Here is an 18877-nt window from a genome sequence, read left to right as displayed (position 1 = left end):
TGACTTGGGTGGTGCCTTGGGTATTAGCCTAGCTGATTATTATTAATGGATTGCACCACGATCTCCAGTTAGGTAATTTTTTCGGAGAATCTTATAGATTCATTGCCATCTTTAATAATAAGGGCCTTATCATAATACAGATGTTACTGATAGAGTCGACTGTTGTTTTAAAATTCAAATTACATTTAAAACAGTGTTTTTTTTATAATTTAACACATTTAGTAATTTATAGATGGCCCCTCCCTGTAATTTTATATGGCGGAATTTCTTTAATAATGTACTTTTCTTTTTTCCTTGGGCAAGTAAAAGAATGAAGGAAGCTTTAGAGTTTTATTTTATCCCCCTCCCCCTCCCTTAAAGGATCGTAAGTTAAGAGGGGAGGGGGGGGGGGGTGATGAGCCTAGTATTATAAAAAAAATTATGCAAAAAAGAGTTAGAAAGACTCGAATGTAAAAAAATCTCGAATCTATAATGTGGGAAGATTAAGCCCGAGTGTCAGTTTTTATGAAGCAGTTTTTCTTCTACGATGTGGTGGGAGCCACTAAAATTGGGGGGTACTAAAAACGGGGCGAAAACTCCTACTCGATTTCCTTTCATTATCATATTAAGCGGGATAGAGCCGGTCGATTGTGCCACATTTGGGCATGTCAATCCTTGGTAAAATGCTAAAAACGGGATTTTAATGCTATTCGCTTATTTCAACAAACGACACGGACAATTATCTTCATTAGCTTTCGGGTTGTCCACAGCTGTTTTCAATTTGAACCCATTTAAATACGCCATATAAGGTTATTTATCTATATTTAAATTAATTGAAAAAATTAATGTAAATTAGGGCATTATGATGGTACTTTATTATTTTCTCTTATTTGGAGTTATTTCATTTTCTTACGAAACTTCCTCGTTGAACAGACGCCGATTTTAACCTTTGCGCCAATTTCACATTTGTCGATAAACCATAATCTTAGGTACGACCCCGAAATTTGTGATAAACAAATTTTAGTTTGAATAAATTTTATTAGAGGTTAACTGGTAGTCGGTTACAAGGACAGTTAGAACAGTATTTACCGGCCTTTAGCCTTTATAGGTGCTCGTAACTAACGCTTCCAAAATGAGAAAGCATTTTCTCCCTTACATCGTCGCTTTTACGAACGACCCCGGATGCGTCACGTGATAGATGACGGAGGGTTGTATCTCTTCCCCCTATCTTTAACCCCACCCGCCGTGCCGAAATATTGGATGAAATTTTGCGCTTGCCACCATAAAGGCCTAGCGGGCTAGCAGCGTAAGGAGGCCGCCGAAGGACTGCCGCTTTTATATTAAAGGCTGGCGCCTGATTTCGAAATTCGAAGCCACGCGTTCGGTATATTAAAATTGAAAATAGCCCTCGTTGTAGCCTATTTCTAGGGCCTTTTGTCGTTAATTTCTTAAGTTAAACGGAGGCCTTATAGTCAATGTGTATCGCGAAAGGTATCGTCGACGCGGGAGGCTGCGAGATGCTCCGGAGAAATTGCACGGAGGCCCCGTAGACTTTATCGCGTTTCCTCGTACAAGGCTTAGCTCTCCCCCTTATCTTCGCGCGAGAAGGGACTACGCGAGTGATTTTCGCGTCTGACCACGGATTCAACCCCTTTCTTATCCGATCAGCGAGTGATGCGTGGCGTAATTTAACCTTACTTTTTGCCGCAATAAGATGAACTCTTAAGATTGTATCAATTTGGATCTTCAACGGAAAAGAATACTCGGAAACAATCGACGGATAAAAATATCGATTTTTTTTATTCTTTCGGTTCCATTTCGCTTTCGCAATGACTACTGGGAGCTGTGAGTCAAAACTGGGTTGTTTCTCCCACCCCGATTAAGCCCTTAAATTGAGTTTAATCCCGGTAAAACCATCCGGAGGGCCGCGCGTCGATTTCGTGTTTTTGCGTCGTAAAAATTGCGGGCTACAGCCTTCCGTCAGTGACTAGGTGACCTGACCCCGGCGCGAGTGCGGGTCAAAATTCGAAGGGAAAACGATGCTCCAGCAAGCTTCCGTTACCCCGGCAACGGGATACGCTCCCAACTCCAAAAGATCGGTAAGAGAAACAATTTATCCATAATTTAAAACGATAGCCTTAGGATGGATGAATGGGTGGGATGCGGCAGTTGCCTGATCGTCAGGCGAGGCTCAGCTTTCGCCATTATAAAATTGCCTATTCTAGTAGACGTATTACCGAAATGTCGCTTTTGTTACGTACCTAGTCGTAAGACTTGGGGATATGCCAGGTTATATTACGTAACTGTTGTACGATTTAAAATATAACTTCGAAAAAACTTTGTTATAGTAATAATTTCCCCTAAATATCTAATTATTCTTAACTAAATATTACTTAAATATTTATCGTATAGTAACTTAAATTTTTATCGTATAGTAACAAATTTTCATCGTACAGTAACATAAATTTTCATCGTATAGTAACTTGAATTTTTGCCGTATAGTAACTTGAATTTTTGCCGTATAGTAACTTGAATTTTTGCCGTATAGTAACTTGAATTTTTGCCGTATAGTAACTTGAATTTTTGCCGTATAGTAACTTGAATTTTTGCCGTATAGTAACTTGAATTTTTGCCGTATAGTAACTTGAATTTTTGCCGTATAGTAACTTGAATTTTTGCCGTATAGTAACTTGAATTTTTGCCGTATAGTAACTTAATTTTTTTCTGTATAGTAACTTAAATTTTCAATTTTTTGACGTTCAGTAACTTAAATTTTTTGACGTTCAGTAACTTAAATTTTTTAACGTTCAGTAACTTAATTTTTTAACGTTCAGTAACTCAGTAACTTAAATATTTTAACGTTCAGTAACTTAAATTTGTATCGTTTAGTACTTAAATGTTTATCGCTTAGTAATTTAACTTGTATTGTATTGTACTTACAATTTTTAACGTTCAGTAACTTAAATTTTATTGTATTGTACTTAAAATTTTTGAACTTTCAGTAACTTAAATTTTATTGTATTGTACAGTTTGTACTTAAAATTTATAGTAATTTAATTTCCATTGTACCATAATAAGTAAAGTAAAACTTGTTTTTTGGCAATTTGATTGTTATATTTTAGCGTTCTGGTAAGGTTACATATCCTCAATTTTAAAACAATCATCGCCTTTTCAACGTTTATTTTTCCATAAACTACGAGTACAATGTCCATGGCCAGCTTGTCATTGTCGTGACGTGTGTAGAACGCGAGCATTCTCGGTCGTGAGCGAAACGGGGCTAATACGTGAAATAGTCGGTAAACGCCACGCTAACTTGAAAGCGCTACCTTATACGGCGGGGGGCCTTAAAATTCTCTTTTAATACGAAACGAAGGGGAATTCGGCTCCACTCCGTCCAACGGAGGTATATGCAAAAAAGTAGAACCATAAATTATGTATTTCGTTAACCCGTTCTCATGCAGACACAAATTTCCAGCGTAGGCGCGAGAGATCCGAAAAAGTGGACTTATTCTTGTTGTTGTTTTTACAGGAAAAGGTGAATGGTTTATTTTATCGCTGCTAAAGTCGTTTCGCTTTAAAAGGAAATTCTGCATTTTTAAGAGTTTGACCTCGCTTCAAGAACTAGTCGGCAGACAGTCCAAAATCCGCATATTTAAAAAAAAATATATCGTTTAAATATCGATTTATCACTCGCTAAGTTGCACGAATATTTCGATTTTAAATTGCGTTAGTATTTTGTTATCTTTTCGAAGTATTAACCAATTGTAAAATCTAAATTTTTTGGATTTTAAAATGCGCTAGTATTTCATAATATTTAGGATTTTAAATTGCGCTAGTATTTCATAATATTTAGGATTTTAAATTGCGCTAGTATTTTATAATATTTAGGATTTTAAATTGCGCTAGTATTTCATAATATTTAGGATTTTAAATTGCGCTAGTATTTCATAATATTTAGGATTTTAAATTGCGCTAGTATTTCATAATATTTAGGATTTTAAATTGCGCTAGTATTTCATAATATTTAGGATTTTAAATTGCGCTAGTATTTCATAATATTTAGGATTTTAAATTGCGCTGGTATTTCATAATATTTAGGATTTTAAATTGCGCTAGTATTTCATAATATTTAGGATTTTAAATTGCGCTAGTATTTCATAATATTTAGGATTTTAAATTGAGCTAGTATTTCATAATATTTAGGATTTTAAATTGCGCTAGTATTTCATAATATTTAGGATTTTAAATTGCGCTAGTATTTCATAATATTTAGGATTTTAAATTGCGCTAGTATTTCATAATATTTAGGATTTTAAATTGCGCTAGTATTTCATAATATTTAGGATTTTAAATTGCGCTAGTATTTCATAATATTTAGGATTTTAAATTGCGCTAGTATTTCATAATATTTAGGATTTTAAATTGCGCTAGTATTTCATAATATTTAGGATTTTAAATTGCGCTAGTATTTCATAATATTTAGGATTTTAAATTGCGCTAGTATTTCATAATATTTAGGATTTTAAATTGCGCTAGTATTTCTTAAACCTTAGGATTTTAAATTGCGCTAGTATTTCTTAAACCTTAGGATTTTAAATTGCGCTAGTATTTCTTAAACCTTAGGATAATAAATTGCGCTAGTATTTATTAAACCTTAGGATTTTAAATTGCCTGGTATTTATTAAACCTTAGGATTTTAAATTGCGCTAGTATTTCTTAAACCTTAGGATAATAAATTGCCTGGTATTTATTAAACCTTAGGATTTTAAATTGCGCTAGTATTTCTTAAACCTTAGGATAATAAATTGCCTGGTATTTCTTAAACCTTAGGATAATAAATTGCCTGGTATTTCTTAAACCTTAGGAAAATAAATTGCCTGGTATTTCTTAAACCTTAGGATAATAAATTGCCTGGTATTTCTTAAACCTTAGGATAATAAGTTGCCTGGTATTTATTAAACCTTAGGATTTTAAATTGCGCTAGTATTTCTTAAACCTTCGGATTTTAAATTGCGCTTGTATTTCTTAAACCTTAGGATTTTAAATTTGCCTGGTATTTCTTAAACCTTAGGATTTTAAATTTGCCTGGTATTTCTTAAACCTTGGGATTTTAAATTTGCCTGGTATTTCTTAAACCTTAGGATTTTAAATTTGCCTGGTATTTCTTAAACCTTAGGATTTTAAATTTGCCTGGTATTTCTTAAACCTTAGGATTTTAAATTTGCCTGATATTTCTTAAACCTTAGGATTTTAAATCGCGCTAGTATCTGCTAAAAGTTTTAAGAACTTGGTTCCCTTAACTCTTAAGAAAATTGCGTTATTTCTGGACAAAAAACAATTTCTGTAAATCAAGCATGAAGAATTGAACAAATTACCAACTTTTTAAGTAGTTCTCCGGCCGGCGCGGTGCGTTTTATGTGGAAATTTCCCAGAAGACTAGGGCGTTTTGTCGCCAAAATTAAGACTTTTTTTGTCTTCCTAAAAAAAGGCAAGGGCGGCTTAGAGCAGCAGCTTCTTTTGTAATTAAGATGTTTTTCACTTTCTAAGAAATTACGGTCCCGTGAAAGGGAAAAGAGAAGACGAAAAAATAAAAAAAAAGGGAGGAATGCTCGAATTTAAATATTCTCGACCTTTCAAAGCGCCGCTCTTAAAATGAGAAAAATCCGTGTGGGGCCTTATCTCTACATGGAGGGCTACGTTACACGATAATTTATGCATTTTTAAGCGTAGTTTAAAAAGTCAGGCTTCCCTTTTGAATGCTCTAGCACCGTTTGGTATAATTTTGATAAATTTGAATAATACGTTTTAGTCTGTCCATAAATTTCGGTTTAATTTAAAACAAAGACGATTTGGGAAAGTTTCTCTATATGGTAACGCTCGTGTTTCACGCGATTATAAGAACCTTAACATGATTTAAATTTTCGAACGGAACAAAATTAATCTAGTTTTATTAGGAGTGTCTAGACAAATGACAAATATTACATCATTTAGGTTATATCTGTAACATAATTCTACAAAACAAATGGGCGTGCTTATTTCCGTCATTTTGAGTTGTCGATGCGTTTTTATAGCGCATGAACGAATCTAGCGCGCAAACAATTGCGAGACTCGCGTGGATTATAAAAACTCACTAAGAATACTTACGAAGAGGCTACCCGAGGTGATAATCACCGATTTTGTTGAAACTAGGTGGGTACGTAGACCTTATGGTAACAAGACTTTTCACCAAGGGAAAAGTTGCAATGGGCATTAGTTTTGCCATGGCAACCGAAAATGTTTTTGACAACGCAGTATGTATATTTTCCCATTGAAAATGACATGAGAATCTGAGCACTTCTAAAAAAATAATAATAATAATTCTAATTAAAATTATAAATTTTGATCAAATTCAAACAACTAAATTATATTTTATTAATTTTGATCAAATTCAAACAACTAAATTCTATTTGATTAATTTTGATCAAATTCTCTTTCTACATACCTACCTAGTTTCAACAAAATCGGTGATAATCACCTCGGGTAGTCTCCTCATTAGTTAAAATACCCGAATCGGGTTGTATTTTGACTTTTATACACTTTGTTTTAATTAGATTAAATCGTAACCGGCAGATCGCGTGCGGCCTTTGCTTTTTTAACCACACCAAGCACGATTGTATTTTCTCTTTTCGGTGCTGGTGTGGAATAATATGGAATGAATTTCAAATAATGTCGTTTTCGACGCGTCGCACGTTTTCTCCATCGAATTTCTGGCGGGGATATTTCGCCCCTAAAGACCCAAGGAGCCGAAAGAGATAGTCCTTTATAGGAGGGTATGTTACGCGCAGCCTGCCATTGTTCGTGCCCTTGCCCGGCGCCGGTTTCGCGCCATTACCTCTGTTTTAGCGACCATACCATCCCCATAAAACGAGATATCCCTACTATATCCCCGAAACCGACTCCGCCAACGACACCAGTTACCGCTAAAGAAAGTCCTTTTAGCCACGCACTCGCTTTCACATTTTCACCGACAACTTTTAAATATTCTAATATAAGTTAAATTGGAAAGTCTGTATTATTTTTTTATGCTCGGGAATAGAGGTCGGCGGAACAAATATTTTAACCGCAAAAATTTCAATTTATCATTAAAATTATTATTATTTGTTTTTTACGAATAAACAACGATTTAACATGCAAAATTAATCATTTTTTTCGAATATTTCTGAATAATTCTCGGCTATGGATAAATATAAACAATCGTATAATTTCTTATTCAAGCGCCGACCTCTACTCAGGGAGAATTGCTATTTGAGTCACTTCGCGGTGGTCAGCTGGTAAATGCCAGGTGGACAATAATGGGGAAAATAGAGAAAAAATCAGGCTTGGACAAAAGTGAATTTATTGACCAATGTGGCCAATAAATATTTTAACACAGAAATTTCAGATTTGGGCTATTTACGTCTAATATATATGCATAGGAATGGTCAGATTCTGATTAACATTAGAATAGTCTGTTAATTTGTTTGGAATAATTAATTATAACATCGTAAGTTCAGTGTAAACTAAGACATTTTTACCATTAACTTCCTAAAAATTTAATTCCAATTACTTTTTTAAGCTTTGAAATGCAATTTTTCTTTATTAGAAACCGGCGACGAAGCGCGCAATGCAGTCTGTCTTGTGAATAGCTCTCAGTAAAACCTTTGCACGTGAAGAATAGGAAGCGTACCACTTATGTAACAATATTATACACTTATGACAAAAGTGATAGTTACAAATAAAATAAAATAGTTTTAAAATCACGAGACAAGTGACTAGTAATATAGTATTACACAAGTCGCACTGTAAAATCTCGAAATGTATTTCTGAGATCACCTTGAGATTCAAAATCCCATACGCAAGCGAGTGACGTTTTTCCCCGTCTCATAGTAATTCTCCCTAAGTATAAATAAATAGATTATTGACATGGCGAGAGAAAATATAAATGTCGACCGCTTTTTCGCCGTATGACGTAATAAAAGGAAAGCAGAAAACGCGTAGACGGTCCCGTCACCTAGCGGATTTTCTCGCAAATTGCAAAATAGGATAAAAGCGAAAAACCCACCTCTCATTCCTTTTCATATTGTTATTCGCTGGCGAAATTCCCATTCGCGTTATAGACATAACTTAGACAGTTCTTGGAAAGGAAATACGGATTTTTTTTCTTTCCCCGACTATTATTGACGAGCGTACCGCCCCCGCGTGGAGAGTTCGCGAAACAGCTGAATCGGCGTTTCCCCAAAAATTCCCCCAAAACTTTTATTTCGGTTCCCCTCCGACGCGTTTTCCGAAATCCTTTTCTTTCGGCTGATTTCTCATGTTGAAAAATGTGAATTACCCGGCCAGAAATTTGATAAGTACCGTGCATGTGGAAATCGTTCGAAACACCTGTGTCTTGGGAGTACATTACTATTATTGATAGTTATATTATCCAATTTCAAGGGTTTTTCATGGATCCGATAATTCTAAAATGGGTTTATGAAATACTATATTTAATTTTTATCCTAAATTTCCCATATTTTTATCAATTTGGTTAAATAATAAATGTTCGCCAAAGATTAGGCAAACACAGTTAATTTTATTTTAAAATTTCCTCTGTGACCTTAAGGACCTGTCTTAAGGTATATTTCGATATTTTAACCTTTAAAAACTATACTGGGCTGCCTCGAATTCCTGGAGAAGTCAAGGAATTTGAATATGGGTCAAAAATCAAGTTAATTTAATATCGGTTGCAAATAGGAAACCTATGCTAAAATACAAATAAACAAATGGCTCAAATTAAGTCAGAGAAAATCCTCGGAGGTGGTCAGCTAAAACCTTTTCCAGGGAATTTGAATGTGAAACACTTTGGCAACCCTACTATAAATAGATAATTTAAAGAGTAATAAAGTTTCATTTAATTTAATTTAGTGGTTTTTATTTTAATTTAATATAATATAATATAATATAATTTCGTGGTTTTATTTTAGTTTAATTTTGTGGTTTTATTTTAGTTTAATTTTGTGGTTTTATTTTAGTTTAATTTCGTGGTTTTATTTAAATTAAATTAAAATAATTTTGAGATTCGTAACCTATAAATTCCTCTAAATGTTTTAGATACCATAGAGTGCGAGTCCTAAATTTCCACGATAAGTAACTGTATTCGGGGCCTCGTGACCCTCCGCCCGGGATTGATTACGTCGGTAATTGGTCCATTTTTCATCCCTCCCACTTGGAAATACCGTAGTTCGGGGCCCTAGCACGTCTTTTCAGTATTCATATCGCTAAAGATAACAATTATGAGAGCCGTAAATAGCCGCCCTGTAACCCCCCCCCCCCCTTACACGTGTTTCTGGTCTCGGAGTAATTTAGCATCACGGCTCGTTACGGTCTATCTAACTCCCAAGGAACGAACCCTCAGCCAAACCATTCGCCCATTCTGACTTTTCAATCGCTTTCTCTCCCCCCCCCCCCCTGTTCGCCCATATTTTAGTTACACCTTTCTATTTCGCTAAAGCCATACAACTATAATTAAATCTTTAGGAACCGTTTAATTGGTAAAATTAAATTGATAATTATTAACGCTTTTTGTTATGGTTTCGGGTGGGTGATTTTGCTTTTCTGGGTGATTTATAGTCCAAATAAACGCTTTTTAATGCACTGTGTAAGTTTATATATATTTTATTGAAGAAAGCTTTCCTTAATTAAATTCAGGGCTGGTTTATTTAAATCCAGTTATTTAATAAAATCATTGATTTAAATTGCAAAATGTATTTTAATGGAAAAATTAAAAATTGCGAAAATTAGATTCTATAACTACAGTAGTAAATACCAATTAAATTGAATTAAGAATGTTTTAAATATTATATTATATTACCAATGAAGCAAAGTATAACCAAATTAAACCTTTATTTAAAAATCAATAAATTGAAAAGTCAATTTAAATAATAAATAGTTATTGACTTAACTTCTTTTAAACGGTTGAGTGAGTAAATTGTGTAGAATTTGGAAATTGTAATAGTTTTGCCATGGATGTACCACAAGCCATCGCCCATGATACAGATAGACCTAGCCGATATTTCGGTTCGTAACCATGGAGATGGATTTGTTGAGTTCAGATAACATAGGGTTAGGTTTGTGTTCTTAACACAAAATTTTCCGTTAAAAATTTGCCAAACAAATTAAAAATTATCATTTTGAATGCGGAATTCCACACTTTTTACTACTGGAGCATATTTATTTCGTAACATGTAACTGTGAATCCGTCCAAAACCCGGCAACCCAGCAAGACTGACGTCATACCGCGGGTAAAGGCTCTCGAAACACCTGCACTTGTCTCCTAGATCCTTTTTTGCCACTAAGGAGAAATATCATATAGGCGCGAGCGCTTACATAATTGACAACGACGGCCAATTTATCCATCTCATACGCTCCAAGAATCTTGCTTAGGTTGGCGGTATAATAAAGTTGGCCGCTTGCCATCGGCGAGGACAGGCAGCGAGCGAGACATTGATGGAAGCCGAGACGGCCGCTTATTAGTTCAACCTCGAGAAAAAAGACTTCTTGTACGAACCAGTAAAAGACACCGGTAATTGCCACATACCCCAAAACAGATTGACTGAGCCCCGTGGAAAAATACCTTATACAATCTATCTTTTAAAAACTTCTACACACTCCAAAATAATAACAGATGCAACCTTAAATATAAAATTGGCCATGAAATCGTCTACGCTGGTATTCGCGATAGCCTATGATTTACGTTTGGATAGCAACCGGCCATTAGAACATTTACAAAAAAAATATTCTTCCGCAATGATGAATTTTGGGGTTATGAAAATATACCATAAATTTGATATTTCCGTTTCACGTTTAACACAGTCACTTTTTTTTTTAACTAATTCTGCTCGCGTACCCAAAAGATATGAATGGTATACACTTTTTTTAGCGCGTGTTTTTACGCCGTGTGTGGTCATAAAATGATACCTAACCCCCCCGTTTTTCCGTATAGTATAACTGTATTTTCTTTTACATTTCGCCGCTCACGGGTAACCCCTAAAAAGGGCTGGACGCACGCCATAATGTACGATTTTTTTTCTCGTTCTCAATTTTTCACTTTTGCTTTCACCCGACTTCCGAATATTTTTCCTATCTGCTTTCGCGCCAAACCACTTCGCGGTTGCAATTTTAGTTCCTAGTAAACGCGTGCGAATTCCTTCTCTAACCAGATACTACGCCAAGCCTAGAAGAAGGCTCTGTAACGTCATCATTTTAGTCTTAAACCGTAACGTAAGGTTAACTCGCGTCGCTGTTTCTTACCACCCCGTTTCGGCGTCTGGTATCATTTATTGTTGATTTAGCTCGGGTCCTAAACTCCTGGTCATTTCCGGTGACTCACAGCGAGATTCCTCGGTGGTTGTCCCGCCGGAGGAGGACAAACTCCGGGTACCCAAGTACCATCAATAAAACGACGGCCATCCTTTCGAGACACTTTCGGCGCGCTGCCCGAATTTCCTACCCTGATAAGAAACTTCTCCCACTTCTCTGTTTATGACTGTTTTCCGAGGACGGAAACGAGCCCTCCTATGGGACTTGTACATTTGTCCGTCAACCGGTTAACTAGACGCTCTTGGATGTTCTTACGTTCTTTTTTATCTCGAACAAAGATTCTTGGCCAGTGGTGGACTGGTTATAGAGTGAAACTGCCCGATGGAAAATGGTTCACGAAGTGGGCCCCCTTAAACATGATAGCGTTAAAGTTTTTAATAATAATAATAATCAGTTAAGCTTAATACCCAAGGCACCACCCTAGGCCCAAGTCATCTAGCGACTTTCAATGCCATTAATTCAGGTGGCCGGGTTACAATGCGTTGGAGGGTGGTGGCCAGCCCTTCATGCCACGCTAGCAAACAGCTCCCTACACTCACTATTGTAAAGGCTGGGGCTAGGCCTGTGCGAGTAGTGGTTTTAGGAAATCGAGTCGGTTATCGAGTATCAAATATTTTTTCATCGAGTATTCGAGTCGAGTAATATTGAAGTAGAGTCGAGTAATCGAGTACTTGATTAAGGGGAAACTTTTTCTTATTCGAGTCGAGTAACTAAAAATACCTCGAGGAATATTTTTAACGAGTCGGGTTATCGAGTAGTTGATTAGGAGCTGGTTTTATTCAAGTAATTATGAAATTAAACTTAAATGGAGTATAAAGTAACTTTCAATGCTGAAAAATGTTCCTTTAATTTAAATGAACCACAGTTTCCACAACTTTGTAGGTATCGTTTATTGCCCCCCAAAAAGTTGTAAAAAACCATCTTTGTACTTTGAAGCAACGAGGATAGAAAATACAAATACTCGACGAGTTTAGAGAACAGCTTATTCGAGTAATCGGGTACCCGAATTTGCAATTTTTTGGTACTCGGTAATCGAAGAGTATTCTCCAATTACTTATTCGAGGTCGAGTTCGAGTACTCGACCTCAAAAAAGGCCGAGTACTCGATGATGTTCGAGTACTCGCACAGCCCCTAGCTGAGGCCCTTTGTCTCCTGGAAACCAATAATATTAAACCCAGTCCGCCACTGTTCTAGACCCAAAACCTTTTTACATTTTGCATTTAGAAAAACCAATTTTCAAAGTGCATTATGGAGAAAGTATTTTGCATTTTGAGTTATGGAGAAATTATTTAGCATTTTGAAAAATAAAATAATTTTGAACAATGAGTGCATAACCGTGGCATTCTTAAAGGGGACTCGTTCTTTTTGAATGTCAGTAGAAGGTACGTCTTGTTTGTTTACGTGGAAACAGTCATAAACCTCCGAATCTCTCGGGTATCAAGAGTGTTTGTATTTTTTAAAGGGAGTTTTAGTCTGATAAATTCTCGAAGCTTTGGGGATTTTTTAGCGGCGTTTTTTGGAGAAATATATGAAATATTTAACCCATAGTGGGGGCGATTCGCGAAAGTGGGGTGACATTGTAAGGCCTGCCTCTAAATTTTGTTGTTTGTTGTGTTTATTTTGTTCCCAAATTCCACCTTTTTTATATGGTTTTTTTTAGGGCGATACCGCGAAGACGGGACCCATTGATGGTTGTTTTTCTTGGCCTTTTTTTATTTGGAACTCGCTAGAAAAACAAGCGAGCTCCTTTTTCCATTTTTTCCCCCGGTATTTACAATGGGAATAGTCTCTCGGACAGACTTTCTTGTTAGTGGGCGGCGATGGCGGTCGGTAATGGCGGCTCTTAGCCGCGAAATGGTCCTTTTAAGTTGGCAGGTAATGGTTGTTGCGAGGCTGTCTTTGATACTAAACAGTCTCGGCGCGTGACCTGACGGTGACACCCCGCGAACTACTTCGACTGAAGAAAATGGGTTTGTCGTCGAAGAAAGCGGAAAATTTATATCTTGCCCCGAAAGTATTTTCCAACTGCTCGACGAAAAAGGTCCGTAGAGAGTGTTTATCGTAACCCAACCTTAGCTGACATTACGGTCGTAATATATCCCGTACGAGAGTTCCCTTCCGCGGAACTATCCGGTGGGAGTACCATTTTCAGCAGCGTGTTCCCCGTTCATTCGGGGGGTTTCAACTTTCGAAATACGTTCACGAAACGGTTAAGTTTCTGGGAAGAGTTATTGCGTCCCTGACTTTTTTTCAACTTTTTTCCCAAGACGCGATGGGAAAATGATTCTCCCTTTTGGCCGTGTCTCGCGCGTAAGACGGGAAACAAGGTGTCAGGTGTCTTTGACCGTTCTCGCTTGCCGGATGATGCTGGTGGCCGTATATAGTACCAATCCACATTTTTCCAACGACAGTTATCTCCGTCGATCCGATAAGGACATTCGATAGTTATCTCGGTGTTCTTTGCCCACTGACTTTTCGGCTTAGATTTCCATAGTCTTAACTTTTGGTCGCCTTATCGATAAAGACGAGAGAATGTACCCCTCCGGGCTCTGTCCCGTCAAATAAGATACCCGTGGAATGTGTCACTTCGGCTTCGTATTAAGCTATTTATGACCTTACGGATAGTATTATTTACGGGCAGTGAAATTGCGGGAAGCCAATTTCAATTTGAATTTTAAATTAGGGTCGCTGCAAACTTACGTAGAGAGATTAATTCCGTTATTTACATACAAACGTAAGGTATAAGAGTTGTAGAAAGTGCGAATTTCTAACCGTATAGAGATAAATGAGAATAACAAATGTTATTCAACTTTGTAATTGTAACTTTCTATTGTTCGAGACAGAAGTTAAGATAAAAGTATTCGTAACTTGATCGTAGGCGTGGCCTGTTTCCGTTGCCACGGTAACGAGTTGAAGTCGGCCATGATGCTAAGACGCCTATGGTGGTAACGTGATTATTTGCATCGCAGAACCGTGTGGTATTTTGCCTCGTGATCTGTGATGTTAAATGCCCAGTTAAGTAATTAAAAATGATTTACAACGATTACCGGTACACTATAAAATTTTAATAATAATTAAAATGCCTAGTTTGATAAAATTTCATCCCCCAGTATCCAAAAGGGTCTCGAACAAGGGCATTATAACTGCGGACAATTTTGACAGCGCTTACAATCTATGATTTAATCTTTCGACATGAAGAGGTCGGGATATCGGGCTTACCAATATTTTTGGAAGTAAAAATTGTGCGGGCTGAAATACTGTGTATGCTAGCGCTGGGCGAAATATTCGTACACTTTAGAGAAAAAAAGATAAATCTTGAAATCAACTTGAAAATCCCGAAATCTGGGCGAAAACTGATCCAAAATCTCGAAATCAGCCTATAAAAACCCGAAATCAACACGGAAATTATGCTATAATATTATAAAATCAGTTTGAGATTCAAAATCCCGTATGCAAAAATTGCATATGTCGGACCCCTCGGATGAAATACTAACTGAGCTAGGCTAATACTCTAGCCACCATCTTAGGCCTAAGTCATCGAGCGACTTTTAAAGCCATTAATAGTTCTTTTTATAAAATAACCTTGGCCATCTTGTTGAAATGTTGCCTCCCCGCTTCAGCTGGGCAAGCGTAAAGACATTTTATAAAATTAACTATTCAGGTGGCCGGGTCACAATGCGTAGGAGGGTGTTGGAGCCAACAGCTCCCTACTATATCTACGTAGTGTAACTTTTTCATTTTATTTTAATAATAAAAATATTAAATTAAATAAAAATGCGTAGGAGGGTGTTGGAGCCAACAGCTCCCTACTATATCTACGTAGTGTAACTTTTTCATTTTATTTTAATAATAAAAATATTAAATTAAATAAAAATAAATAAATTTGGATATGCAGATTGAAAAGTGGCTCGATTCCCAAAAGGTACACGTATCATCCGTGGCCTATATGAACCCTTCTATCATAAGTAATGTAGTATATATGTCTTGATTGAATGCGGTTTCGCTGTAGGGGCTTTTTTCCGTCATTATTTTTAATCATCTAAGACTCAATCCTGAGGAGAATACCTTTCGAAACGAGTTTCTTAAAACGCATTAGCATTATCGATAGTTTATTAACGAGTTCCTTTCCGATTATCTCTCCTCATTCCTGTCAATCACGACTTTCTAATAAAGAGAATCTATTAAAAAGCGTCGGCAAATCTACCCAATCTCGGGAAATTTCGCCCCTCTTAATCTCCCTCGAGCATCTCTGCCTATTGTTCTTATTTGAACCCGTATCATCGTCATTAAGGATAGAACCGGGTGAACAGAATGTGGCCATCGACTCTATTCGCCTCGTGATGTCCGCGAGACGAACCACGCCCCTTCGCTTTTTCATCGCGTAATCGTTTCCCCCTTTTCGCCGGTAAGGGGGGAAGACACTCCGGAACGTTCGGGGGCTCTCCCTCCCTGTAGGCGGGGAAAATCTTCCGGGAAACGTAAGAACAGAGGCTATAGTTACGCTTACATATTCTCCGTCCACCCGTATAAATTCTTGTCGTTATTTAACAAGGAGAAAGTATGAAAAGATTTATCTATATCCCCGACTTTTTAACTGGCGGCCATTTAAGGGGAATATGGCAAATTTTTATTATTATTCGGCACTTTTATCCCCCCTTATCTCTTTCGTCTTGTACCCCGGGCGCAATATCCTTCCCTCGTTCTATAATCTAAACCATTAGCGCGTCCTAATTCGTGATTCATTTCGGAATACTTGCGTAATTTGTGGCGATCCTGAGAGAAAACGACGTTGCTGTCTTGGCCAATGCGAAAACTGACTCGGTATGACTGCCGTTGACTTTAATGGCTGGTCCACTTTACCCCTTTCTTCAGCTGTTCACCTACTGTAAGGTGACGGGCGATGGTGAAGTTAGATAACTCTCTGGCACGGGCGCTACGTGGTGGCGACGTCTGGTGGTTTCCTCGAGCTGGCGCGTTCCATAATGGTCTCGAGGGATTAATACTCGTATTATGGCGCCCGTATTAATTACTCGTTTAGAGGGCAAACTCGCAACTTTGCTGGTTTTTTTGGCGTTGGTCTCCTTGTTCTGTTCTATTCTGTACATTTTCATAATTTCAGTTTTGAGTAATAATCTTGATCTAGTGGTTTTGATGAAAGTTTTCAGGGTTTTGTCCCAATTAAGTAATTGAAAGTTTGAAAAAAAGTACAGTGATGTAGTTATCGAAAATAGTACAATAGTACAATGATGTACCTAGTATTCGGTGTTAGTTAATTTTTATTTCATCTTAGGAAGTTCATACTCATTTTGATTAAAAGTAAATATATTTAAATTGAAGAATTTTATCAAGGCTATAAAAATTAAAACTATGTTTATCTTTATACAGGGTTGCGAAGTTTAGGTAATTTTTTTTTAAAGAGTCAAAGAATTTAAATTTATAAAGATGATCTAAAAACTAAGGTTTGTAAACGTTGCAATAGGTAGTTTCTTTTCGCGTGTTCTCGGACTAAAAGTGTACTCTTTTTACCCTAAAACGTTTTACTCACCTGTTCCGGGGATGAGAATTACTCCGGCCAATATACTATTCGCTTGTTCCGGAGTATTAGGGCTACTCTTTTTACTCCTTCTGAAAAGGAGGTGTAAAGAGAGTAAATCGATTTTGTCGTCTGCTAGGCAGAATTTCTGTTAAAAACGCTGCAGGTAGCCATTTTGGAAGAAAGTTTCTACTCCGACTCATTTTCCACAACAGAATCTGAGTAAAATGACGTCATAACCTTACTCTTCTTACCCTACTCCGAAATCCCGAAACTAACGAAAAGAAACCACCTAATAACATAACTCAAAAGCCACCTTTATACTAAAATAAAAGTTTTAGTAAATTCATCAACCTTTGGCAAAAGTAAAATACACAGTAAAAAATTGTCTAATTTTGGCCTTAGATACGTCCGGGAGAATATCTACAAATTGATGTAAAAATCGGGGAATTTGAATATGGAAATTTAATAACAACCCTGTTATGATTATTTGACCTCGCACATTTGTTTTTACCAAGCACGTATATAAGGGGGGGGGGGTTTAGGGGGTTCAAACCCCCCCCCTTAGGAGTCGATTCCTTTCTTACGAAATGAGCGCAACATTAAATGTATTAAAAAAACTTCGTTTGATACACGTTCGGAAATGTCATTGTCACTCGTCCCGAGTCTAGCCAGTACTTTAAATATGCGTTATTGCTAACGAAAAATTTCGCGCTCGCTACGCTCGCGATTTAATCTGGTTGTCTTATAACCCCCCCCCCCCCTTAGACTTTCTATATCTACGTACTTGGTTTTTACCAAACATTTAGAAAAATCAGCGTGGAACAATAAACAGTACAATGAGATACCTTTCTCTAAGAGATATATTACGCAGCTTTGTTTTTGACTTATATTGATTACTTGACAGACAGTAGGTGGTTTTTTTTCGCTTGTCCGGGGACAAAAAGTGTAAACTTTTTACCCTAAAACGTTTTATTCGCCTGTTCTCGGGTTAAGATTTACCCTGTCCCGAATTTTGTTCGCTTGTTCCGGAGTATTAGGGTTACACTTTTTACTCCTCCTCGAACAAGGTTATTAGAGAAAATACACTGCTCCTCGAAAGGAGGTGTAGAGGGAGTAATCTAGTTTTGTCGTCTGCTTAAATTTCGTTGCACGAAAATATGACGGGAAACTTTTTGTAAATAACCTTTAACCTTTAACTTCTCCCTTCTTACTCCAACTCGTTTTTTTCGTCAAGACAGAATTGAAGTAAAATGACGTCATATGGCTACACTTTTTAACCTTCTCAAAAAACCCAGAACAGGCGAAAAAAAACCACCTAGTGTACCTACGAAGCGTAAAGCGACAACCTGAAAATAGACCAGCTATAAATAAGATTCCTACGTTCTCTTTCCATTAATTTATCCGTTCGAAGGCTTTATATTTTGACCCCAATCGCGTTTGCCTTGTCATTGACGCCTATTACCATTTTACCGGGCAGCAGTTTTTTTTGTAATACTAATTAATCGTTACAGTAATGTTATTATTAAAGAGGACGAATTCGTTATTAATTTTGAGGACCTATAATTACCAAGTCCGTTCTCGGCAGAACCAAAGGGGGGGGGGTGATGATGAGGGGGAAGCAAATATCTGACGCGAGCTCCACCTTCCAGATTAAAGTTTTTTTCCAGAAGAGGCCTTCTTTCAATGTTTAAAAATGAGGCACTCGATCGTGTATGCTATTCTCGTATCGGGTAACAGTGCGCGTGAGGCCGCCAAAATACCTCTAGAATTCTAATAACTCATCTTTGCCAAATAATCATTAGCACCGAAATAGAAGAAATAAACCCTACAGCCTTGTGTTATCATTTCCTTTATGGTAATTGTATCACCAAAAAATTAATATTTATTAGAGGGCTTTTGCGGGAGATCTAAATGTATATTATTGTATATTTTACTATTGGTTTCCAACTTGTCCGAACGCGTTTCCGCTTTTTACACACGGTC

The 18877-nt window shown here is 36.9% G+C and overlaps 1 protein-coding gene across 2 annotated transcripts in view; it reads left to right on the top strand.

The window, feature by feature from the left end:
* Positions 1–18877, top strand: part of p130CAS (Serine_rich_CAS and FAT-like_CAS_C domain-containing protein p130CAS) — an 84085-nt gene that overhangs the window by 22988 nt on the left and 42220 nt on the right. The window contains exon 1 of one of the 2 annotated variants that reach the window (XM_090159354.1): positions 1263–2078. The exons of the other annotated variant lie outside the window; for it this stretch is intronic. Within the exon in view, the coding sequence (XP_090015480.1) occupies positions 2019–2078 (60 nt within the window). The 5' untranslated portion in view covers positions 1263–2018. Of the gene's footprint in view, positions 1–1262; positions 2079–18877 lie in introns of those variants that run through there. 2 annotated transcript variants of the gene reach the window in all.

The sequence above is a fragment of the Leiobunum rupestre genome, chromosome 9 (assembly GCF_980474605.1).
Source record: "Leiobunum rupestre chromosome 9, qqLeiRupe1.1.hap1, whole genome shotgun sequence".
NCBI lineage: Eukaryota > Metazoa > Arthropoda > Arachnida > Opiliones > Sclerosomatidae > Leiobunum > Leiobunum rupestre.
Note: the sequence above shows the minus strand (reverse complement) of the source record. Positions and strands in the feature narration are given on the sequence as shown.